Source organism: Hibiscus syriacus, unplaced genomic scaffold (assembly GCF_006381635.1).
Source record: "Hibiscus syriacus cultivar Baekdansim isolate YM2019G1 unplaced genomic scaffold, ASM638163v2 tig00110485_pilon, whole genome shotgun sequence".
NCBI lineage: Eukaryota > Viridiplantae > Streptophyta > Magnoliopsida > Malvales > Malvaceae > Hibiscus > Hibiscus syriacus.
In genome coordinates this window covers 601,321-627,259 of record NW_024062760.1, presented here as the reverse complement: position 1 = coordinate 627,259, position 25,939 = coordinate 601,321, and the positions used below count along the sequence as shown (strand labels likewise).

General features: G+C 34.6%; 2 protein-coding genes and 1 pseudogene across 2 annotated transcripts; 2 read left to right on the top strand and 1 right to left on the bottom strand.

Moving 5' to 3' along the window:
* Positions 1-879: 879 nt before the first annotated feature.
* Positions 880-8,639, bottom strand: LOC120129377 (SWI/SNF complex subunit SWI3D-like). The gene is made up of 7 exons (XM_039146896.1): positions 8,171-8,639; positions 6,791-7,317; positions 5,672-6,337; positions 2,885-3,051; positions 2,168-2,808; positions 1,897-2,081; positions 880-1,803 (listed from the first exon to the last, which is right to left on the bottom strand). Exons 1-7 carry the CDS (start codon positions 8,604-8,606, stop codon positions 1,468-1,470), a joined length of 2,958 nt encoding a protein of 985 aa, XP_039002827.1. The 5' UTR covers positions 8,607-8,639; the 3' UTR covers positions 880-1,467.
* A 2,666-nt stretch (positions 8,640-11,305) lies between these two features.
* LOC120129381 (transmembrane 9 superfamily member 1-like) lies at positions 11,306-15,739 on the top strand. Its single transcript, XM_039146897.1, has 12 exons — positions 11,306-11,508; positions 12,265-12,457; positions 12,580-12,684; positions 12,920-12,937; positions 13,043-13,140; positions 13,227-13,379; positions 13,520-13,654; positions 13,752-13,918; positions 14,354-14,448; positions 14,554-14,927; positions 15,086-15,359; positions 15,475-15,739. The coding sequence occupies exons 1-12, from the start codon at positions 11,419-11,421 to the stop codon at positions 15,540-15,542; spliced, it is 1,770 nt and encodes a 589-aa protein (XP_039002828.1). The 5' UTR covers positions 11,306-11,418; the 3' UTR covers positions 15,543-15,739.
* Positions 15,740-17,513: 1,774 nt separating this feature from the next.
* Positions 17,514-18,445, top strand: LOC120129382 (annotated as a pseudogene).
* Positions 18,446-25,939: the final 7,494 nt, after the last annotated feature.

Sequence of the window (25,939 nt, the reverse complement as noted above, 5' to 3'; positions counted from 1 at the left end):
CGATTATAAATATAATATGAAGGAACAAGATACTAGGCATTAACACAACTCTGGATTTTGTCCCAAATGAATTATTCAATAATTCTTACATCCTATCCTAGGGTAAAATCTATGAATGAGTTCCTTATTTGATGGTTTTCGTAGTGATCATACACATGCATGATGCATGCAATTATTTGTATAAATTAAGACGCCTAGGATAGACACAACACAAGACTTAGCTTGTTTTTTTGTTTGTTTTTCAAGTGTCATGCCTGAAAATTTGTCTACTGCCGGCTAGTTCTTGTTGGAAAGATTGATATTGTTGCTTTTGTTTTGCATTTTTTTTTGTCAAGCCGATGCTTGAATTTCTGTTTGTTTCTCGGTTCAATTTATGTACATAAAAAGTAGACCAATTTCATCTCTTTAATGGAGAGAGTTTTCTTTGATTTGAGAGTTTTCTGTGTAAGAATAAGCAAGCTCGACACTTTTATGGTTCAAGTTCAACACCCACATACCATACTCTCAACTATGTCCCATCGAGTCCCATTGAGTCTCAACTATGTTCAACGCTGGGTGGGTTTGGGAATTGGGTTTGACATCTGTGTTGGATTTGGGATAAGCGTTGGTTTACTAGTCCGTACCTTCCAAGGCACGACCACCCGTAACTTCTGAAGGCGATTTTAAGAATATCGTGATAAAAATTTATTAATTTTGAATTATCAAAGATATACTTTAAACTTGAACAGACTTGTATTAGTATGGTAGTTAAATATAATTATTAGACTTCGATCAGACTTGTATCAATACAGAGCTAAACTACAACATAAATTTTCGTTGGGCAGATTTACTGTACTGCTTGGATGGGATACTAAAGAAAGCTACTATAGCTGAGAAAAGGGAACTCCAAACCCAAAGATTTACGCCATTTATAACAAAAACAGATCTGTCTGTCCACAAAATAGAATACACAGGGTCATATCTGATCTTAAGATGCCCCAAGAATTTGGAAGGCTATGGATGTTTAATTCACATCACCTAAAATTCATCATCCACGTCCCACAGTATCAACTACCAGAAGGAATAATTCCATGTTAGGTATAGGCTCAACTGTTTCGACTAGAATAGGATCGAAGGGAGAACAATAACCATCTGCTCCTTCCTCCTATGATCATGCGATGTCAGTCGATCGCGTAATTTAGGCAGCAGTAACTGGATTACTCCGAGATGAATCAACGGTGTGGCTGGAATTAGCAAAAGGCTGATCACAAATGAATTTGCTACGAGTTCGGTTTGAGTAAATTCCCAAGCTCTTAAAAACACCCAAAATGATTAGCATCGCTAATGCTAACGTGAACTGCAACTATAAAGGGTACTCACCTGATAAATCTCGTGAGAGATGACCATCGTATTTAGAATGGATAGGGAAAAAATCTATTCACAAGTGATATGAATAGTCTACTTGGCTCCGATGGAGGAAACATTGTCCTAGCTAGAAGGCCGAATTGAACTACCTGTAACAGTTGGGGGTATATATTGGTTGGAAGATGTAGGAGTCATGGATCTCGACATTGGTGGTCTTGAGGCTTTCATGCTCATAGGAGGCCTTGCAACTGAATTCGCAAAGCTTGTTGCAACTCTGTTTGTAGCATTTGGTGGTGGCATTGCTCTAGAGGAGGAAGCTGGCAAGCCCAGTCGAGAGGCAATTATCTGTGACCGCTCAAGGCAAAGCCTCTGCCTTGACCGGTCTAGTTGCTCCTTCACCCTTATGACAACTCCCTCCATCTCACTGAAGAATGCTAATTTGGCTTCCATCTTAAATAACTGCATTTAATTAAAGCCCCAGAAAACTTAGGTTTTCCTCCAGTTGGATATTTATGGGAAAAAGAGATTGCATGTATTTTGCAACTAACAAACCTGTTTTTCTATTAATGATGCAGCTAGTTGTCGTATTTGGTCCTCTTCCTGATCTGCCAGAAGTTTCGCCTTCACTGCTGCTGCTGAGAGTGCCGTAACTGCAGCATGCTTTACTTTATCAATGCTACTATTATCTTCTATGTCCGTAGAGTCACCGTTCTGGTTTTTACCTTCTTTGATGTTGTCTGCAAAAGACAATAAGATATTGGGAAGCGTTTTGCAGCAGTGTTGGTTTTGTAAACAAGATATTCATACAAGAAAAGAGAGAAACCAGTGGTTACTCCATTTTCATTTCCAGAATTTAATGTGACTGGTTGGTGAGGCTCACTCTTTTCTGAAGGTTGTGGAACAGATGCCATTTCATCAACATCATTTGATGCCTCATCAGGCTCAATAGATTTTCTACCAGGACTTGGTTTAACAGGTTTTTGCTCATTATTCGCTTCGGGTGGAGAAGAGGAAGCAGTCTCTAGATTTTCGGATGCATTTGCTGGTTTAGACTCTCCTGCAGGCTTCGATGCAGGTGCATCACAATGCTCGTTCTTTTTTACTGCAACCGAATCAGACATATCTACTTCCTTCAATGCTTTTGGAGGCCCAGAAGGCTCTTTCGTTGTTAAGTTATTTGATACCCTCATTACACTTGGTTGATGTTCCTTTGATTGAATAATAGTGCTGGATTCATTCAAATTAGCCTTTTTATCTTCCTCATTAGTCGCAATATTGCTGAACTCTTTTTTATCTATGGTTAAGTCTTTGGGTGACAACGATGTCACATTCTCTTCAGGAAGAGGAACTTCAGTGTTTTGGTCACCATGGTTGCTCAATGAACTTTTCTGATCCCCCTCGAGGCTTTCGTGTTCCGAGTTTTTCACATTTTGAGCATCTCGATTACCCGTATCATTGACAAAACTGTGTGTCTCTAACTAACATCAGATAATGTTCAAAACTTGATAAGGAAATATAAGCTTGACATAGGTTAACATACCTCTCAGAACATGTTGGTTCCTTCTTGTCATCTGGTGGATCTTCCAAAACAAAGCAGTTCCTTGCAGCCAGTTGAATGCTTGGACAACTACCAGATAATGATTTCAGTGAACTCTGGGCTGAAGCAGCAACAATGTTGGGTCCGACCAGACGTGCAAAGAACCCTGCCTGCAGACAGAGCAATATTAAGGTTGTAACCTATCACCAACAAATAGAAAGAGGTAAACGATGAATAGTGGAATAAGTTGAGGACAAACATTTTCAAGAGAAAAGTTATATAGATTAATGAAACAAACCTTTATACAGAAGTGCCTATGATTGTTTCATAAACCAGTACAGAGCACATGATGGATTATAAAAGACTGGCATTGCAATCATTTAAAAGGACGAAAAAAGGACCATGAAAAACAGTTGTTGATGGCAGAAAAGAAAACTGCAAAAGGACATAGGAGGATCCGAAGCAGGCAAAAGGTGTTAGTGAGAGAAGCTCCTCATTCTCTCTAAAAATCAGGTGTTTTAGATAGTTTTTCTGTTTTATTCCTTTTCATTTCTCTTGATGGCGAGTAAGGTGAGAGTTCCTGTAAGGAAAATTTGTGTCACAGTAATCATTTTCAACATTCCTGAGAGTTTTCATTACCAAGGTCTTTGGTTATTTTTTTGATAAATATGGCGAGGTGGTTGATTCTTTCATCCCTAATAAAAGAAGCAAGGGAGGAAGTAGGTTTGGTTTTGTTCGTTTCACCAGACTGGAGGACGCGAGGAAGGCTATCAACTGTGTTGATAGTTCTTGGATTCAAGGTAACAAAGAGAGTTTTCATGGCGAGATATCATCCTCGTGATGTTTTCTGGAGGAAGAAGTTCTCTGGTCCATATCCAGTCGAGGGCAATAGTGTGGTGAAGGATGTTAGTCATACGGAGGCTCCCTTTGTTGGTTCTATTGACGAGAGTAAGCTTTCAACTCTCAAAAACAGCTTGGTAGAATGGTGCATAATTTTTATTAAGTGGGTAGAGTCGTCTTCGTTGGAAGAGGCAGTCGCATCCCCGTTATCCAAGGTGGGGGAGCTCATTGGTGTCTCTCAGTTAAGTTTCCCGAGCTGGAGGTGGGTGCTGAAGAAGCAAGAAGATCCGTGCACTCTTCGGAGGTGCAATCGGCCAAGAGGTGTTCTGAGAAAGAAGAAAAAAATTTCTGCTGTTTGGGGACTACTGCTAGAGGCAGCTTCTTGTTGGGTGAGGGTATGGAGGACAGGAACATAGGCGAGGAATTGATGATGGGTCCGAGGAGTGCCGTTGTGGGTCAGGGGATGGTTCTTTCGCAATTTGAGGAAGTGGGGGAACACGAGACATTGTTGGCGCACGCGGAGAGAGAAGCAGTGGATGTCTTTAAGGATAGTTGCTTGCCTACACATGGTTATGAGGGGAGTAAGGATTATTTAATTAATTTTCCCATCCTGGATAGTCACTTAGTGTCAAGGGAATTGGTTGATGTGAGCCTAAAGGATAAAGAGGATTTGTTGGTTCACGTGGAGAGGGACAAAGAAGATGCCTACAGAAAAAGTAGTGAGCCTGCATGTGCTTTTGTGGGCTCGAAGGATTATTATAATGATTTCCCCATGTTGGATGGTTGGGTTGAGTCAAGGGTGGTGGAGGATGGGATTCAAGATGGCCTTTCTTATAACTGCGCATACATAAATCCAAAGGGTAACACAAGGCAGTTCATGAGACCTAAGGAGGGTTTTGGCAACAAATATAGATCTGACCAATTTTTTCAAGAGAATTTTACAGCTCCCAAAAGAAAGTATAGGGGTTACCGAAGCAAGAGACATCAGAGTAAGGTGCAGTAGGAGGAAGAGGTGTTTGTTTTTTATGGCAGATTCAAATATAATTCTAACTTTCCAGCATTGGGGCAGTCTCAACAGAAGGATGCGATCGATTCCTTGCATTTTGGGAAAGAATTGGGTTGTGAGTCTAATGGCTCAGTAGTGTATCTGATTTCGGAAGACTATGGCGGGGGAAGGAGTAGAAGTTTCAGGTGATTTGCATCATGCTTATTGTTTGGAGCTGGAAGTTCGGATGGTTTTAGCCGACAAGACGAGTTAATGTGGTGTGAAAAGGCGGCTATGTGTGTGTTTTTTTGTATTCTTATCATGAGAAAGCTATGTGGCTTTTGAGTTAGAAGTTGGCTTCTATGGTTTTAGTCAGCTGTTACCCTTGGCTTTTATTATGGTTGTTTTGTTTGTTTGGGCGTCTATCGGGCCACGTTTAGGCTTTGAGTTTGACCAGTCTGTTTTTAGGTTGTTATTGTTGCTTTGTTGGATTAGGCTGGATCTGGTAGGATTGTTTGAGGTTGTTTTTGGTGTTTTGTTTATATTGGGGGTAGCTCCCTGGTTGTATTGTGTATTTTCTATGGTTAATGAAATCTTAAGGCACTCTTTTCCTCCTCCCGCTGATTAAGGAGCTTCTCTATAAGCTCCTTTAATCATGAAGGAGGTTTTTAACGAGGCCTTCAATTCCTATAAAAAAAACGGCAAAAGGACATCATTTTGAGGTTTGATCATTCATTTGATTACAAAGCAAGCCACCACATCTTATACATTGGAGGTTGGGAAACAGGCTCTAAAGTTATTCTAAAAGCAGAAACATAAGATTCCCAGATAAATTTTAGGATAAGAAAACTAATTCAGAAGCCATGTACAAAGTGGATATATTTAGATCGTTAAATGAACTCAGTTTTCCCTTCATATACATCAATTGATAAAACCTAAATTAAATACTTACACATTCAACTTACCAAAGCCATGACAGGATTTCCTACATCAGCAAATGAGAGTGTGCTTTCAGACGTTAAATTATAACCAATAGCTTTGAATGCCTCCCTTAGTGCCACAAGTGCACAATTTTCAGTTTTGTCTTTTCTGTCTTTTGCCAAGTTCGTTTCTTCTGGCTTTGAAGTTTCTTGACCACCACTTACATCAGTTACAGTTTCAGCTTTAGACGTTTCCTCGCTAGCTCTCACTTCTTTTCCATCTTCAGGTTTTGAAGTCTCCATTGGTGTAGTATGGGCCTGATCCTCTTGAGGAGCAGTCTTACTCTCTGTTGTTTCCAGGACATCTTTAGGGACAGATGTTTCATCACTATCGGCAGCTGGTCCAGCAGTGTCTATTGAATTGGTGTCTCTGTTATCATCGCTATTAAAGAATACATCCTCAATTGGCATTTGAATGAAGTGTAGTATGCATTGTGCTTTAGTTTTCGTAGCGACATGCTCCGCAATCTCATTCCAGTTTTCTTTATAAAGTTCAAGTGCCTCGAGAAGGAGGAGGGTTTCCTGATCTGTCCAATTGCCACCACTAAGACCAGGGGCCTCACCAGGTTCCATGAGAATAAAATCCGAAGAAGACATGCCAGAGCCAAACTCCCGGTTGTTAAAACAATCAAAACATAAGTCAAAATCAGCCTGTCAAATACAAACATAATTAGATCATAAAGAAATGGAACAATAAGTCGATAAATGAATAAACAAAATTACTAAGTTGTTCTTTCCATTTTGATCATTCACGCCAATGGGTTATCGCTTTAAGTAAACAGATTGCATTGATGGTACAAACAATTTATGCTCATTTCTTATTTGTTGGACAAGAAGCGGTAGCTAAAAGGGTGTGTCAATTTCCCGTTTTATTTACCACTTGAGCCGAAGATGTCATATAAATTGATTTTGCAGTAGAATTCCCTCTTACTCTCTTAGAAATATAGGACTTGTGAAAAATGAAGAACATATATCAGTACAATTCAGGCAAGATTGAAATATCAGTACACTCGGAAAGAATAAGTGCACTTAATTTCTCTTCATAGTGTATTAAATAATTTGAGGCTTAGACAAGCATTTATTAGTTAGTATGCAGTAACTTACCTGCTTCTGGCAATGATAGCGCTTCCGAGAGCAATCAGCTGAACAAGAGTTGCAATGGTACTCAACCGATGGCCCCTCAGGTGTCATCCAGTCCTCAGGAAGCGCAGATTCTGGAAGAAACCCAGATGGTACAGATGAAGTTGAAAGGTTAGACCTTGTAACAACTTGTGGGTGTGATTCAATTTCCTCAAAGTGAAACAAATTTTCAAGCAAAGAATCCTTATTGGCCATTCCATCCCCATTGGCTTTGGGTACAGCTGAACCAGCTGGAGGGAATGGATGAAAGTTAATCAAACCCCAGTAGTCCAGGAACTCCAGTACTTCCTGCCTTGCATCCAAGTCACCAACTTCAAGATCTTCCAGATCTTTCAACTCAATCTGCACACTTGGATTGGCATGAAATTTCTTCATAATCCAATTACGAATCTCCATGTATACATCAGGGGTGCGATCTGGGGATTTTCCATTAAAGAAAGAAGGCAAGATACTCTCCTCCACATGGTGAATCTTTGTCCATGAAAACCATCCTGTGAGTACAAAGGGAGGATGAAAACAAAAATAGACAGCAATGGAAAACCAAAGAATCTAATAGTTTGTTTCTTCTTTTTCGATCTTTATAGAATCAAATAAGAGCCTTCCAATGAGGCAAATTTATTTAGAGCCCTAGCTTGCACTCCGCTGATGATAACTAAGATTTTCTTTTTCCAATTTGTGTATCCCTGACATAATCGTGTATTTGTGGAAAAATTTTCTTTTCCTTTCTTGATGTTGTCATATTTTACTTATTTTTCCATCTTGTATTTAATATGGCAAGGCAGGGATTTAATTAGCGGTCCACTATCGAAATAGAGGCCATTATATAGAGGTTTTGGTGCCATCCAAAAATGTTATTGCATGACTGCAATACCCGCAATGACCGCCATAGCACCCATCATCTCCACAATCACGATAACCGCAAACGCAACACAACTGCAATTTAAATCTGTGTGGCAAGGTCTAATTCTCATGCATGGCTGATGAAAAGTGAGCAGAACAAACTAGATGGATACTTATCATCATTTCCTTGTAAATAACCATAATGAGGAGTTTATCTTAGCATTCATATAGCATATAGAAACAAATAAAGAAATAAAGTTCCCAAGTAACTATGCAAGAAAAACCATTCGATTTTTTCCCGCTTTGCACAATTAAGACAAAACCTCAATTCAACCCGAACTGAACACCTATATTAAAAAAAACAAAAACATCCTCATAATTTATCAATTCACTAGCTCCCACTTAAAGAAGTAATACCAAAGTTGCAAACGATAAAGTTCAACTTTCCTTCCCTTTCCTGCTCATTTCCCATCAACAAAACAAGGGGGAAAAAGAAAAACTCACCGCAATGATTAGGAACAACATGCGCATTAATGTCACGACATCTAATAGCCTCAAACTCAGCCTCAATCTTAGCTCCCAAAGCCTCCAACTCTTCACTTGCCTTATTCAATTCCTCCAAATCTTCCGCCTTCACACTTTGTTTAACCACTCTTGCCTCCTCAAGCTTCGCGCCATCCGATCCCAAGGCAAAGTTTCCACCAGGCACCCCTTGACGAGCCCTGGTTAAAGGACCGTAATGGTTAACCGGAGGATAGGAGATCAAGCTTGACTTCTCTCGAGTAACCCGTTTCGAAGGCGTTGATGAAGAGCTCGACCCGGAAAGCGAATTGGCTTTTCTCTTCAGCGCTCCACCTCGACGGCGCGTTGATGTCGAATCCGGCTCCGCCGAGCTCGTCCCCGCCGGTGAGTTGCCCGCGTCCCGGCGTTTCTCCTCCATCACGGGTCCCGGCGATTCAGTGAAAATTTTGGTCGATTTGACATTTGAGCGAAAAAAGTAGAGTGAATTATTGTAGTTATAAATTGGGCCGCATTTTGATCGGCTTAAGTTGTTGAGCCGCAAATACCAGCCCATAATGGCATTACATGTAATTAATCATACTGCAAAGTTTAGGGTAAAACTACACAAAAAGTCCTTAAGCTATACTCAAATGATCTTTTTGATAATTTTCAAAAGTTATAAAACACCATTAAGTTTATAGAATTATTAAAAAATGACCATTTTGACATTTTTAATTTTTTACGATCACAATTTATGATAATTTAATAAATTTAATGATTATTTTATAAACTCTCAATGTTCATTAGAATGGTCGTTTTGACTCTTATTTATTTTTAAATATTTTAGCCTCTAATATCTCATTTTAGGATAAAAAAACTCATAATATTTGATTAAATAGTCACTTTTACTTTTATTCTTTAGCATTTTGACCCCTACATATTTTATTTTAAAATAAAAAAAACTCGTATTTTATAGTGCTAACTGTTTATTGACTAGTTGTTTCATTCATAGAGAAACTCTTCTATTCCAAAATAAAATTTTATGGGTCAAAATGTTTTAAAATTAAAAAAATAGAGTCAACGTAATAATGTTAATAAATTTTGGAAACTAATTTTTAATATTATGTCTTTTATAATCTCGTAGCCTTTGTAAAAGGAGATAATTTATACCGTACAATAATGAAAGTGAAATATGCATCCTTCAATTTTCGTCTTCTACTTTACTTCCTCTTACTTGTCACGGTCATATCTCTAAACTCATATCTAAATTAATTTTTAGATAAATCACAAAAATAGTCATTAATATTTGAATAATTTTTATTTTATTTTTACTAAAGTTTTAAAAATAATAAATTAACTACTAACGTTATCGATTTATAACAAAATGATCACTCATTGTTAATAATTATTATTGTCATAACATAATGCTGATGTGGCGCACCAGTTAACTATTTTTACACATTTGATCATGCTCATTGCTCAAAATTCATCCTTTCTTTTCTATCTTTACTATTCCCATATCTCTCTTATTTCTCTCTTTAGAATCACAATATCATCCGTTATGTCTGCAATAATGATAAATGCAACGCGACCGAAGATACAAATGTAAACTATAATTTAAATAAGAGGCCTAGTTTTTCGATTCCTCCAGGATCACCAAAAGAGTTAATTGCGTCATATGTCCTCAAAGTATGACTCTCATTTTAAATTGGTCCATAGACTAAATATTCTAATTTCATCCTTAAACTATGACTATCATTATAAATTAATCCTCAAACTTTTAAATATTTCAATTTCATCCCCAAAATATAACCTTCATTCCCATTGATGGTTCTTGTAAATGACGCGCCAATGCTTAAGAGTAAAACCCTAGCTGTCTTAAATCCCAACTGGGCTTGGTAGACTGGTATGCTAGGGCAAGCGGGCCTATCTGTTGTTTTCCCAATTTGGACCTTTGCTTATTTGGATTTTTACTGAACCTTTAATAAGACTGGACTACTCTTAATTGGATTTAAAACAAAAATAATAATATAAATACAAATATATATAATATTAGTATAAATATAAATACATAATATATTATAATAAAATAAAATAGAATAGGTAATGTAATACTATATAGTATATATAATACCTTAATATAAATACTATATTATAAATATATATATATATATATAAATTCTATATATATTTAAAGAACTACTATATATATTTTAAATATAATATCTATATAATATAAATATATATATATATATATATATATATACATAGATATGATATGTAAGTATAATATTATACTAACATCGTTATTCTTGGTGGGTAATCTGTAAATTCCTATGTAAATCTTAATTAGATATTAAATATACCTTGATCGTAGATTGGAGAGTAACCTTTAACCTAAACTTTTTTGTATAAAAAAATTAAAAATATATATGATTTTAAATATACTATATATATATTTAAAAAACTACTATATATATTTTTAAATATAATATCTACTATATAATATAAATACTATATATATATATACTACCTTATAAAATATAAATATTATACATAGAATGTAAATATAAAATAAAATACTACTAAAAATTAAAATATAAATATTATACATAGATATGATATGTAAGTATAAATATTATACTAGCATCGTTATTCTTGGTGAGTAATCTATAAATTCCTATGTAATTCTCAATTGGATATTAAATATGCATTGATCGTAGATTGGAGAGTCACCTTTAACCTAATTTGTTTTTGTATAAAAAAATTAAGAATATATATATATTAAATTATTTATATTCGAGATCTTAATAAAACGCAGTTGTACTTTGATTAATTTTTATTTTAGTTACTAACGTTGAAGAATATTTTAATTTTGTGAATAAATTATTAACGATAATTGCTAAAAGTGAGTTAAACTTAGAACTCTGGTAAGGGGTCAAATACATAACCATTAAACTAAATTATTAGAAAGTTGTGAGAACTAAAATTGGTATTGAACCTTTTTCAAAATGGGACAATTCGGGGCCTACATTTTAACAAATTCTACCATGGACATGTCAGCACCGATCTACATTTTAACAAGGTTCATTCTTGTAATTTATTTAAAGTTACAAATAAGACACAACACACACAGTCTCTCCCCTAAATCTTCAGCAAAGATACAAAAGAACAAGAAAAAGGAGAGAGAACTCACCGCCGTTGTCCTTCGAAATCGGCCTCCGGACCTCCAGATCCGACCGTCTCCGGCCATGTCATCCACCGTCCGTTCCTCCTCTCTTCTCGCCTTCCTTCTCTTCTTCTTCCTCTCTCCTGCTTCCGCTTCCGAGTCAGATCACAAGGTAATCTCTCTGTTTTTTCCTTCTCGGTTTCTTTTCCTTTGTTAAGTTTCGCCTTTGATTTGTGCCAATTCGTGATTTACCTGTCAAATTCGTTATCCTAAAAGAAGAAGAAGAAGAAAATTTGTTATTATCTTGCAAGATCAGGTGTAAGATACGGATCTCTGATGAATAGACTCTTTCTTAATGTAAATTATCTACGAAACGGTTTAAATCGTTCTCGTGCATGTCTAGATATGTAATTTAAATAATGTTATGCACGCTTGAATTGTATCATTTCCTCATTTAGGTTTTATTCGTTATTTAGGTGTCATTTGTTATGCAAATCTTTACGTGAATTGTCGATGAAATGATCGATATATTTATATATACGATTGAGTTATATCTTGTTCACGTTTAAATTATATCTTCATTTTTAAGTTCTTTTATATTGGTGGATAAAAAAATTGATCTGCAGTCTTGAATTGAATTATCAATGTAAGGACTATGGTTCGGGCTAGATTTGCCAACTTATTTATTCCTTGATGAATTGAACTTATCAGTTGGGAATTAGTTGCTTGTAAAATATTCTTACTACTTTATCTTCGTTCATATAGGCTTTATCAAAGTATCTTTCTGAATGTCGGTCCTTTGAAATCAGACTTCTTCTCAATGATAACTTATGTTTATAATTGTTCTTTCAACGTGTGTTTGATATTCAGATTTTTTGTTAGTGCATATAGATGGATTTAGAAACTCTCGTCTTGGTTTTCCTTGCAGTATCAAACAAATGATCCAGTCACCCTATGGGTGAATAAAGTCGGCCCATACAACAATCCACAAGAAACATATAACTATTTCAGTCTTCCATTTTGTCATCCGGGTAAAAATCCTGCACACAAGTGGGGTGGTCTTGGTGAGGTCCTTGGTGGAAATGAGCTGATCGATAGCCAAATTGATATAAAGTTCCAAAGTATGTTTTATTTTTCATTATTAGAATCCTATTTTGATTGCTGTAGTCCCTTTAGTAATTATTCTCCATGTGGTTGACTTTTATATTCTTTTTTCTGTTCTTCGTGTTTTATTGTTCAACAGAGAATGTTGACAAAAGTACCATTTGCCAACTGGAACTTGATGAGGCAAAGGTCAAACAGCTCAAGGATGCTATTGAGAACAGTTATTGGTTTGAATTCTTTGTGGGTACGTTTAGCTTTTCAATCTTTTATATAAGAATAGTAAGTGTGCACAAATAGAGCTGCAAAGATACTGATGCTTGACAGCTTGGTTGAGTAATGAAAATCTCAGGATCAATAGATGTTTGGTGTATTTAGGTATCATTTTGTCTATATGGCTTACCTTGTTTGAGGGCTTACTCTATCTTCCTTTCTTTTTTCTTTTTGCCATGTTTGTGCTATTAACAATGCTGGAAGTTCAGATGATCTGCCTTTATGGGGTATGCATAGCCTACTTCCTTTCCCTTTTCCTTTTGTTTTTCCTTTTATCTGATTTATTAATCCTTATGAGTTGTAGCTGAAGAGTTTATCTTTTAACTTGTTAGGCTTTGTTGGCGAACTGCATCCTAATAAGAACAGTGATAATGGAAAGCATGTCCTCTACACACATAAGAGTATTGTTATTCAGTACAATAAGGATCAGGTTTGTAGTACCTGGCATATATATGGCTTCCATTACCTCTTTTTGAATCAGCTTTACTGACCACTGACCACACTTTAATCTTGCAGATAATTCATGTCAATCTCACTCAGGAGAATCCAAAACCACTGGAAGTAGGTAGAGTATTGGACATGACATACTCTGTCAAATGGATTCCAACTAGTGTCACTTTTGCTCGTCGCTTTGATGTTTATTTGGACTATCCTTTCTTTGAGCACCAAGTAAGTACCAGTGATAATTTTTTTACTTCATTGGATTCTTTTTTGTTTCTTTTGCAACGATGTATTTAATTCATTTTCACAAGTCTTGCATTAGGTTGCTCTGTTTTCTTTAATTTTCTGATACATTTTGCAATATGTAGATCCATTGGTTCTCTGTTTTCAATTCATTCATGATGGTTATCTTCCTCACTGGTTTGGTGTCAATGATCTTGTTGCGAACTCTGAGAAATGACTATGCAAAGTATGCAAGGGAAGATGATGATCTGGAAAGCTTGGTAATAATATCCAAACGCTTCCTTTTTCCACTTATTTAAGGAAAGTTTTATTATATGAAAATTCATGTTCTCCTTGCAATTTCACCTATGCTCTCAGGAAAGGGATGTGAGTGAAGAATCTGGTTGGAAACTTGTCCATGGTGATGTTTTCCGACCTCCTCGCAATTTGGCCCTTCTTTCTGCTGTTGTTGGTACAGGTGCTCAGCTAGCAATGCTGGTTCTCCTTGTCATCTTATTGGCAATTGTTGGAACGTTGTATATCGGGTATGTTGAGAAGCTATTATGATTTCAAAATTCATGAGAGCTGTGAACATCTATATTTATTTTAAAACCCTCGAGAGTTGGTGGCACCAATCAAGTGATACCTACTCAATTGAGAATTGACAAGAACTAAGTAGAGTTTTTTTTTCTTCATAAATATGAAATTAAGTGTTGAAGACTCTCACTTAGATTAACTGTCCATTTGAGGAAAAATTCTTCTTACTTGAACACTTTATTATGATACTTGCTAGTTTTAAAAGATAAACAAAAAGAATAAAAAAAAAATCACCCTGCATGCAGCCCTCAGTGGGATCCCTTTGTAAGAGGACTTGTATTTTATGAGCCTTCTTTTGTAGACCAAATTGTTCTTTGGTCTTGACATTTCAACTTTCAGCTTTTCGAATACTAACAATTTTATATGTTGATTACTTGGTTCAGGAGAGGAGCAATTGTCACAACTTTTATACTGTGTTATGCTTTTACATCATTCATTTCTGGTTACGTGAGTGGTGGAATGTACTCACGCAATGGGGGTACGATCTTTATCACTTATCCTTTCTCACTTGCATTTGTTCCTCTAGTTGTCTCTCATTCAAAAAAGGTTTGATTCTTTCTTTCTTCTATTTTTTCATTTTCAGGTAAAAATTGGATAAAGGCTATGATCCTCACAGCATCTCTGTTCCCATTTACGGTCTTTGCGATTGGTTTCATCTTGAACACAATCGCCATATTTTATGGATCTCTAGCAGCCATTCCTTTTGGAACAATGGTGGTTGTTTTTGTAATTTGGGCTTTTATTTCATTCCCCCTGGCCCTTCTTGGTACAGTTGTTGGAAGAAATTGGAGTGGTGCTCCAAATAATCCATGCCGCGTGAAGACCATTCCTCGCCCAATTCCGGAAAAGAAATGGTATCTTACGCCATCTGTGGTCTCTATGATGGGAGGACTTCTGCCATTTGGCAGCATATTCATTGAAATGTATTTTGTCTTCACATCCTTCTGGAATTACAAGGTGAAAATCTTTTCCATATGTTTTACTTGCTTCATGGTAGCCTTTCACTCTTTCTTCTGCTGTACAAATTGGAAATTACTATATATTTTTCATATGTTGATCAATGCTAGAACATAGTGTTCATTTCTTTTGTGACATGGAAATCGTGTGTTTTGCAGGTTTATTATGTCTATGGCTTTATGTTGCTGGTCTTCCTGATTCTAATCATTGTAACCGTTTGTGTAACGATTGTGGGAACATATTTCCTGTTAAATGCCGAGAACTACCATTGGCAGTGGACGTCCTTCTTCTCCGCTGCCTCAACCGCAATCTATGTGTATTTGTACTCCATTTACTATTACCATGTCAAAACCAAGATGTCCGGCTTCTTCCAGACCAGCTTCTACTTCGGATATACTTTGATGTTCTGTCTTGGTTTGGGAATTCTCTGCGGTGAGTGCTCTGGATATCTTTTGCCGAACTAGTCGACTCTGTTGCTGTGTAGCTGTTTTTGTTTTGTTTCTACATCATGCGGGTTCTTCATCATTTCCTTTTTTCCAAAATGCAGGTGCCGTAGGTTATCTCGGCTCTAATCTGTTTGTAAGGAGGATCTACAGAAACATCAAGTGCGACTAAACCTTTTAGTTGTTTGAAAGCTTAACCGTCGGTGCTTCCGTGAGGCAATATACGGGTCGAGAGCCCGGAGCAAAGCCTAGAGATGAAATCACGGGGTTTGAGGGCTGTATTTGTTGGTTTGCATGAGATTTTGCTTTGCCTCTTTCCTTCTTTTTCACACACACATGTATAATCGGAAGCCTGATTTAAAATGGCAGAAAAGATGCATATATATATATTAATTAGACTCTTGGTTTATACTTTTGTCCTTTATCTGTAAGAACTGAATGGCTAAAGTATCTGCACTTCTTTTCTAAGGATAAGGAAGTTCTCAAAGGATTTACTAAATGGGTTTTATTCTTTATTTATAGGGTAAATTACATGCACTTCTGTTCTGTTCTTTTCCCCAGTGTGATCTTGCATTATTGATTTATAACAAATCGATGATTCGACATTAACAATCATTATTGTTATCGATTTATAGCAAATCGATGCTTTGATGTTAATAACCATTATTGTGGGTGATGGAACATTGATCCGAGGTGTTTATCGGTTGATCGGAAAATTGTACTGCCACGCAAGATTGCCCTATACGGTAATTAATACAAACTCAATTTTCAACTCTAATTTGTTTATTTGAGTTTTTAAAATTATATTTAACGTTATATTTTAATTTCATTTTATCATTTAGTATTAAAATTTAACAATAATAATAATAACATAATTTGGTTTCATTTTGATCATTTAGTATTAAAAAATTAATAGTAATAATGATATGTCATCATAAAATATTATATTATCTTTAAAAAATAAAATAAATTATTCCTACCAACAACTATGTTGTTAATATTATCATAAAAAATAAAATAAATTATTCCTACCAACATCTATATTATTTTTAATAACGGATTATTAAAATAAAATTAAAATATAATATTATAAAATTTAAATATAATATTATACATAATTTTAAAAAATAATTTAATAATCAAAAAGAAAAATCTAGATGAGTGAGTAAATACTTAGTTTACCATAATGTGGTGTTTGAATTAAGGAATGCGAGATTTCTATGGGAATGAAATCCACATTCCCATGTTTGGTTGGTAGGGAATCTCATTCCCGATAATGTTTTATTATCAATAATAAATTTTTTTAGGTATATTACCGGGAATGCCATTACCTCCATTTCTTTAGGTATTGTTGAATTACCGGTGTTTTGGACTAAAATGTCCTTAATTTTTTTTCTTTCAAAAATATCATTCTTCTGTCATTGATTAATAAAAATTATACGAAGTTTAAATTACAAATTTATCCTTAAACTATTTTAGATTTACAAAAAAAATATATAATTAAAATTTTATATGAAGTTTAGGAGTTAAAATAAAATTTTATCATTTTATTAAATCTTTTTATATTTTCAATTTTGTAAAAAAATTATATATATAAATTTTATGAATTTAAACTTTTTAAATAAAATATATAAATATATTTCAATTTGTTAAAAAAATATATATAATAAGGATAACTTGGTCAAATATACATTCCAATAATCTTTTATTCCTTTAACCAAACACAAAATACAATATTCACAGTAATCCTATTTCCTGGTAATCTTAAATTCTCACAGGTAATCTTACAATCTTATATTTTCAATGGCATTCCGTTAACCAAACGAAATGTCTCAGTGAGAAGAACGGAGAACCAACAAATTATTCAAGTACTGTACCAAAAAGAAAAAACGAGTTGTGGGGCACCGAGAGAATAAAAGAATCATTTCTGCAATCTGAAATCAAGTAAATTAAAAAACCGAAATTTAATTCGTGTATGGATGAAGGAGAAGAAGCGGAATCGAGAAGGGAGAAAAGGAACAAAAACTCCAATTTCTTCAGCACTAGCTTCCATGTTTCCTTAATCCCATTACGAACAACAAAGGTTTATAGTTGATAGCAATCTTCAATGGGCAAAATCCCCTTCTCGTTCCGCCGTCCCTAAATTAGGCGACGGCGTCCGAAGTCCACGACATCACCTCAGTCGCCTCCGCCGCAGCCTATTGGAGCCGCTTCTTCATCTTCACCTCCGCATCCTAGTACGGGCAACTTGATTGGCGGCGGTGTGGGAGCGGCGGGAAAGGGGAAGAAGAAGAAGGCGGGAGCTAGACTGTGGATGAGATTCGACACGAGTGGGGTTTCGGAGCTGGTGGAATACGATAAGAGTGCGATAATTAAAAGGGCTTCGATTCCCGCTAGGGATTTGAGGATCCTCGGCCCTGTCTTCTCTCACTCCTCCACTATTCTTGGTATGTTTAACAATTTGAAACTATTGTTTTCTTCTATCTGTCTTTTCAATTCTGAGTAAATTGCTTTTGATGGATTTGTTAGCCATTGATTTTTTACTTTGCTGATTTCGAGATGTTGCTCGAGGCTTATTTCATGCAGCTGGACGGAACGTGAAACAAGATATTATCTGTGAGCATTCGTCTTTATCATGCGGAATTGATGCATCTACTTTCATCTCCTTGACTTGATACATCTGCACGTACGAGAGTACATCGACGACACAGAAGACTACGTTAACATCCAACTCGACAACCAACGAAACGAGCTCATTCAACTTCAATTGACATTGACCATCGCATCGTTCGCCATAGTCATCGAAACATTGATAGCCGGGTGGTTCGGCATGAACATCCCTTATACGTGGAACAACACGGACGGGGTATTTGATATATTTGTGGGATGTATTTTCCTGCATATCCTAGGATATGCCAGATGGAAGAAGCTGCTTGGTTCTTAAAACTGATCCTCATCATCAACTATGGATTTGCATTTTACCATAGTTGTGCTTATTCATGGGCATCCCCCGGCAATGGGATGCCATATTTTAGTATATACAGAAAATAAAAGGCACCCAAGTTCTCTAATACATGTTTTAAGACCAGAAGTGTTCGAACATACGTTCATACATTGCATGCATGCATACCATCTCTTAAACCTATGTTGGATATCAATTTTCATTTTGATAGCTGATAAATAGTGTATATTAGTTCGGATTTGTTAGTTTTCATCTTGAAACAAATTGGCCAAATTGATTTCTCAAAAGAAAAATTAAGGAAAATTAATTGTGATGTTGCCATTTTCTGAGTTTTAAATAATTTTAATTGATATAATAAATTGATCGTAAAGATTAACGTGGATACAGTTTGATCGATTTCCGCAAATCGGCGATTGGTGTTGTGTCTAGAGATCATAACAGTTTGGTTGTCGCTTGTCATGCTTCGCCTTACTCAGGTCCTTGCAATGTTGGTGGCGTTGAAGCAGATGCGATTCGGGTTGGGATTCAAGTGGCAATTAATCAGCAGGTTTCTGCGGTTACCATTGAAAGTGATGCCATGAACGTTGTCTGACAGCTGACCCATCTACAGCTTGACATGTCTATCATTGGTTTCCAATTAACCGAGGCACCCGTCAGCTACGTGATCATCCTCGCATACGGGTTCATGGCATACTTCGATCCGCTAATTCGGCTCTCATAATCTAGTTTAGTTTGCTTTATCTTTATCTTCGTCTTTGTTTTTATCTATGGTTTTCTTACTTCTAATTTTGATGTAATGCCGCTTGATGCCATTCATGATTAGTGTTACCAAGTATGTCCTATATATAAAAAAAATGACCATAGTCTTTAAAATTTATAAGTATGTATCTTTCTACGTCCATAATGTGTCATTATATTAATAATTAAATATCTTATAGAAATTATTATTAAAATATTAATAAGACTATAATTTAGATACTCGTTGAAAGCCAATATACCCAATTACAAAATTTGGGCAGAAATTAAATAAAAATATAAAGGATACAGTTTTAATAGAATAAGGAATCCTCAGGACAAAGGATTAATCTTTCGAAATAGGTTATTTATTTTAGTTCGAAGACGATCTCGGACCATCGTGCACGAATGTCGAATATTTTTGAAATATAGGAAGTGGACACATTGGGTCATTATTTAGGGTTCCTCTACATATTGATAAGAACAAAACACGAACATTTAGATATTTACGAGAAAAAGTTCTGACAAAGGTAACAGGTTGGACACAATGACTCCTCTCGTACAGGGGTCATGAAGTGTTCCTTAAAGCATTTGCACAGGCACTATCCCGGTATGTCACGTCACGCTATTTGCTATCGGAGCATTTACTGAACGAAATTATTGGGATTATGAGTCGCTGCTGGTGGACAGGGAAAATATTAAATATCTGCACGAGGTTGGCCTCTGATTGCCTAGAGTAACATTTGTAAACCGAAGAGAGTGGGGCGGGGGGGGGGGGGGGGTAAGGTCTAGGACCTTATATCTTTCAACCTGGCAATGCTTGGTAAACAGTTATGGAGGCTTATTAAGGAGCCGGAGTCATTTTGCTCGTGTTTTTCGTGCAAAATATCATCCAGATGGTGATATCCTCCATGCCAAATGTGGGGATAGAAGCATATGCATGGAAGGGTTTTTGTAAGGCTTTGCAGGCTCTTTCGGATGCATTATTCTTGAGAGTAGGATGCAAGTTCCACACGACTGTTCAAGGCAACTTACAGGTACCTACAGCATCGCATGATATAGGGATGTGCGATGTGGTGACTTCATGTACAGGGATCAACCACGTTGGGACCAAGACAAGGTCAGAGCTTTCTTCTATGGTCAGGATGTTGATAGGTTGCTACAGATTCCGATAGCACCTTGTTTCAACGATCGTATTGTTTGGGGAAATCATGATTCAGGAGTGTATTACGTTCGGTCTGCCTATTGGTGGCTCCAAAGGTCCACGCACAGCTCAGAAGCAATTTCCAGACTTTGACAACCATTGCCAAACTGAAAGTGCTTCCTAAAGTTCGTATTTTCGCATGGAGATTGGCCCATGGAGCTTTACCAATTGGAGATAAAGTGAGAATAGTTGGGTTAGGTGATGGGATCTGTCCTCTATGTAAGTTGGATGTAGGAACAATTATGCATGTTGTAAGGGACTGTTATTTTACAAAGGAAGTCGAGCACATTGCTAGCATTACAGGTTCGTTTCTTACTTTGTTTTACACTTCTCCCTTAATAATGTTGGAAGCCGCAGTTGCTACGCTTGGTATTGATGATTTTGTAGGATTCCTGGTGCTTTTATGGAATGTTTAGAATGGACAAAACTCGTTGGTCCATGATGGACAAGTACTGCCCCCATTCTTGTTACCAATGCTAGAGTGTTTCATCGTGACCTTCTTAGTCTTAGCATTCGCAACTGTCCAACAAACTTTCTATTCCCAGTATTGATCAATGGTGCCCTCCGCAAGGGAACGTTATAAAGCTGAACACTAATGGTGCGTATAACCCGGTGACCAAGCTCGCTTCAGTTGGTGTCATTGCGCCGAATGCAAAAGGGGCAGTACTTGGAGGTTTAGCCACCACGTCTGGTGGCGTTTTTGAACTCGGTTTGGCAGAATTGCATAGCATGGCTGCGGCCGTGAACATTGCCCTTGAAGAAGGTTGGTCGGATATCATCATCGAACTTGATTAGACAATGGTGGTTAATCTGTTTAATAGTGAGGATGGTAACGAATACAAGATAGGTGTATACGTACGGTCAATACGTGTGTAACATCCTAAAAATCGGGTTAGTGATTAAAACGAAAGTTTTTGAAATTTGGTGATCAATTTATAAAAAATTGAAAAGTTCAGAGACTTTGTTGGAGAATCTTGATGTTGGATTTAATAACAAAATTTAAAAGTGAAAAGGGTATAATAATCATTTGGTAAGAAAATAATTAAAAACTTATGGTGGTATTATATATATACACGGAAAGAAGAAAAATTAGAGAATTCAGGAAGTTTAGCTTCTCTTTCTTCCAAGACAATGTGTTGTGATTAAAGTTTTATCCATGACACTCTCAACTAATCGTATGTGATCCCGAAACAATAGTACAAGATGATTGAGTCGAATCAAATTGAATTCAGCTTTGGATAAGTAAAAGATACATCAAACTAAAGTCCGTCACTGAACTCGCAAATCTTTAAACTATAATGCATGGTTGGTGAGTCCGTCTCCGGTCCAACCGTCATTGCCGGATGATCGGTCTATGAATCATGAAAAATGTAGTGTTGATGAAAAAAACTTGAATGTCGCCTCTGATGTTTTTTGAGTAAAGATTAAAAAACATCATTTTCTTTGTCTTGTCCGAAAAAGCTTTGGCCTTGGTTGTTTGGTTTATGAAAATGACCGAGTAGGACGGGGGTTAATCCGGTTCTGGCCCGTGGCCATGGATGGATAAGGTTTCGCAACTCAGTTGAGTCATACTGACTCAGGAAGGCAACTCTTTTTGGAGTTACGTTAACGTTTGTAGACGTTGTTTTGGTCTGCGCGAAATATAATTAGGAACAAACAACATAACGGGAAGAAAACAGAAAAATGAGTTAATTTCATCAAATGTCCGTAAAGTGTGATCTTTTAAGGTTTAGGGTAATATACAAATCTTATCACTTAACTTTATTCTCACTCTTATTTTACTCACTAAAATTTAGACATTTTCAATTTACTGATTGAACTTTCCATTTGCTTTTATTTTGGTCACCCGAGAAAAATGGATGAGTGACATGGCAGTCACGTGGGGTAACATGGACTGCTTTTTCCTGACATGGTATCTGCTTATCATTCAAATCATTTCCTTTATATTTTCTTTTTTTGATTTTATCTACCAAAGACTAAAGTTTTACAATTTCACCATTGTATCACGTTGGTACTAAAATCTTCATTCTTTGGTATTTTCTCAGAGCACCTAAGACACTAACAAATCCACCTCATCCTCTTCTATAACTTTATCAATTTAGATTTTTTCTAAATTCACTTTAAAACTCATGAAATTTAACATGAAACTTAAAACTTGTGAAACCCTAAACCACTCCAATTTAAAAGTCCCACCATTTGATCAGCATGGAATCGAGATACAAAATTTAGCTCCCTCTGCCTCTTCTCAGTCGAGATTTAGAAAAAGATGTTTCATCGACAAGAAATTAAAGGGATTATAAAATTATGGGTCCAAAAAGAACAAGAAAGTTTTGAGTCCATTTCACATTTTTTTAAATGAAAATATTCGATCATATCACTGTTAAGTATTTAATAAAGGAGTGATCAAAATATAAGTTAATCAAAAGTTTAATGAATAAATTGAAGATTTTTAAATTTTATTAACAAAAATAAATTTAAAAATATTGAACGATAAATTTTAGAATATATCTTAAATTTCAAAACCTTCAACTCGAATCATAAAAGTATTCCAAACTTCTCATCACGTGAAAGATGCTTTTGTTGATATGAGTTTTATAGGGTTTGGTAAAGAATTTAAATTGGTGTTTTTGTGAGAAAATAAACATGGTTATTATCGAGAAATTATTTTATAGATCCGGCTCATCACATCATTTATGATTTTAGCGTATATGATCCATCATTCTTTATTTACACGTAAGAAAAATGTGAAGATTCACCTAAAAAAAATAAGATGGACAAATGTTATTGATTATGACCATGAATGACGTGGTGAGCTGAGTCTATCTAATAATTTTTCGCTATTGTTGTCTCCCGAATCAAGAGATAAAAGAATTCTGATAAATATAAGTAATCGGGTGGTAATATATAAATTTTTAAAAGAGAAAAATCACCAACATATAATATAAAATTCACTATAATATCAGCGTCACGAAGACTTGTAACTATAATACCTCATTCAAATTTTAAAATTTCGTCTTATCAAAACCCTAATCTGTATTGTCAGTAATTAAATGACAAATAATTTCATCAAAATAAGAAGAAGCAATTTGAAGCAAATTTAAGAATTTAATATTGCTTTGGGCCCACTTTCAAAAATTCTATATTATTAAGGGTTTAATTAAGAAATAAACCTTAAACTTATCTAACATGTCTTGATTTAATAGTTGAAAGTCTTTTTAAGGGTGTTTGTAACAAGGGTCAAAACAAGATTTAGGATATAATTAAGAGGCGACATTATTGTTTAAGCACAAAAAAAAACCCCAATTGAATAAATTATTTCATTTGAAAATTACAAATATTTAAAAGTAAATTCTAAAATATTTATTGTTTTCTTACTAAAGAATTGTACATATTTTTTAGAATATGATTAAGTTTATTCTTATATTATGCTTGAAATTATTCTACTTTCTAAACATTTTTTTTCAAAAGTAAATTCCCATATCCAAGTACTTTAGAATTTAATTCCAAATATATTTTTCCATGAATATTATATGATAATGTGAAACATTTTCTTTTTCTTGGATTCTTTGATTCTTGGAAGAGTATCTTTGAAATTTGGTTGATTTTGAGTCTTTCCCACCTCACACATCACCATCCCCATTGACCAATTGTTTTACTTTTAACTCTTTGATCTTTCTTTTTAAATTAAATATCATCTAAAAATCTTATTTCTTGAATCATCAAGTGACCTAAGTGGTACAAAGAAATTTTGATCTCTCGTAAGGTCTTAGGTTCACTACCTTTTAATAACCGCTAATTTATTAATGAAAAATGGCGAGTTTGAAACATTTGAATAATTAGTTAACCATTTTGTAACTTTTAATAGTCGAAAGACTCAACAGAGTAATGCTTTATAGTCAAGTGATCATTTTATAACTTTTAATGAATGGTAATTCAACAAAGCAGTGTCATATGTACCATTTGTATATTTTACCCAAAAAATAATGGCACAATGACTATTAAAATAGTGTTATAAATTCAATGTTTTATAGTTCATGACCAAAATGAAATATCATTAAAGTTTATTGACTAATAGTGAATTTACCCAAAAGTAATATATAAACAATTAATTGGATTTGGTGGATGGAAAGATTCTTAATGATATAGAAAGAAAAGAAAAGAAAAAGAATCCAATGGATGTAAAAGCTTTATGTCCCACACATCTATTCCTTATCTTAAAGTTTCAGCATTCAAACCCCCTTTGATTTCAAATTAGGTTAAAGTATATGGATATATACTATTTCGATTATAGAGTGTTATTTTGTTGAATTTATGAACTATTAAAAATTATAAAACGGTCATCAAATTATTTATATATTTCGAACTCATACTTTTTCGTTAAAAAATAATGACAGTCTGAGCTCGACGTTAACTTGTTGACTAATATGTAATAGTCGTTTGAGATTTTAGAATAATATTTTATCATATCACAGTCAACAGTAGATTAACATTAAGCTCAGTCTACCGTCAAATTTTTAACAGAAAAATAATTAGTTTAGAACATATAAATAGTGAGTGATCATTTTATAACTTTTTATTACTTTTATTTAATCAACAATAGTATGAATTAGTTATCGGTTATGTTGATGAAAAAAGTTGACACTTTAAACGTTTAGATTCGAGTTTTCATTAACTGTAAATATATATATATATATAATTATTTAAAATTATTTTAAAATTATATATATATATATATATGATGTGATTATACAAGATAATATATATTTAAAATTATTTTAATCTATTAATAATATACCATTCTGTAGAGATAATTGTTTGAACTCGAATCTTCTAAAAAAATAATATTTTCTTTTATTAACGAGGTCACTCAATGTATTTTAGTTTAAGTTTAGATATCTTTCTGCTACCAATCTATATTTTTGTGCACTATAATGTTTGATTGAAGTTGCAATTATATGATTATATTGAATGTAATTTGAAATTAACTACAACTATAATTAATTATAATATACGATTAAATTTATAACTAAAATTTATCTGAATTGAAGATGTTCATATATTTAACGAATCGACTTATAAAATACATTATTCTTCATTGAACTTTATTCTCTCTTTTATTTCATTTATTGTATTTTTTTAATGTACTTACTAAATTTTCAAATTGTTCATGTTTTGATCGCTCTGAATTATTTTATTATTGTTTTGGTATAATGTCGCATTTTTATTTTATTTTACATTATTTTATATTAAATAATATAATAAAAATGCTACATCATATCAAAATAATACTAAAATAATTTAAATTGATCAGAATAAGAACAATTCGAAAGTTAAGTGAGAAAATTAGAAAAACTAAATATACAACGAATAAAATAGGAAATAAAATAAAATTAAGTGAGAAATAATGTATAGAATTAAAAAAAAACTTAATATGAAAGATACATTAATATCAATTTTTATATTTCCTTTTAGGGTTAATTATAAAATAAGTGTTCAAACTATAGCGCTTTTCACGAATAGGTATTTGAACTATTTTTTTAATGATTCAAATGTTTAACATTACAAACGTTATCACTTTAGGTGTCCGGGCCGTAAACACCGTTAATTTTATCCATTAAATGACACATGTCACATTCTGATAAGTTTAAAAAATTTATTTAAAATAAAA

Coding starts and splice junctions, on each gene's coding strand:
- LOC120129377 (XM_039146896.1), bottom strand. CDS start 8,606: ATGGAGGAGAAACGCCGGGACGCGGGCAACTCACCGGCGGGGACGAGC. Junction 7,318..8,170: donor TGTTGTTCCTAATCATTGCG/GTGAGTTTTTCT, acceptor TTGTACTCACAG/GATGGTTTTCATGGACAAAG. Junction 2,809..2,884: donor GAACCAACATGTTCTGAGAG/GTATGTTAACCT, acceptor AGAGACACACAG/TTTTGTCAATGATACGGGTA.
- LOC120129381 (XM_039146897.1), top strand. CDS start 11,419: ATGTCATCCACCGTCCGTTCCTCCTCTCTTCTCGCCTTCCTTCTCTTC. Junction 11,509..12,264: donor CTTCCGAGTCAGATCACAAG/GTAATCTCTCTG, acceptor TTTTCCTTGCAG/TATCAAACAAATGATCCAGT. Junction 13,919..14,353: donor GTTGGAACGTTGTATATCGG/GTATGTTGAGAA, acceptor TACTTGGTTCAG/GAGAGGAGCAATTGTCACAA.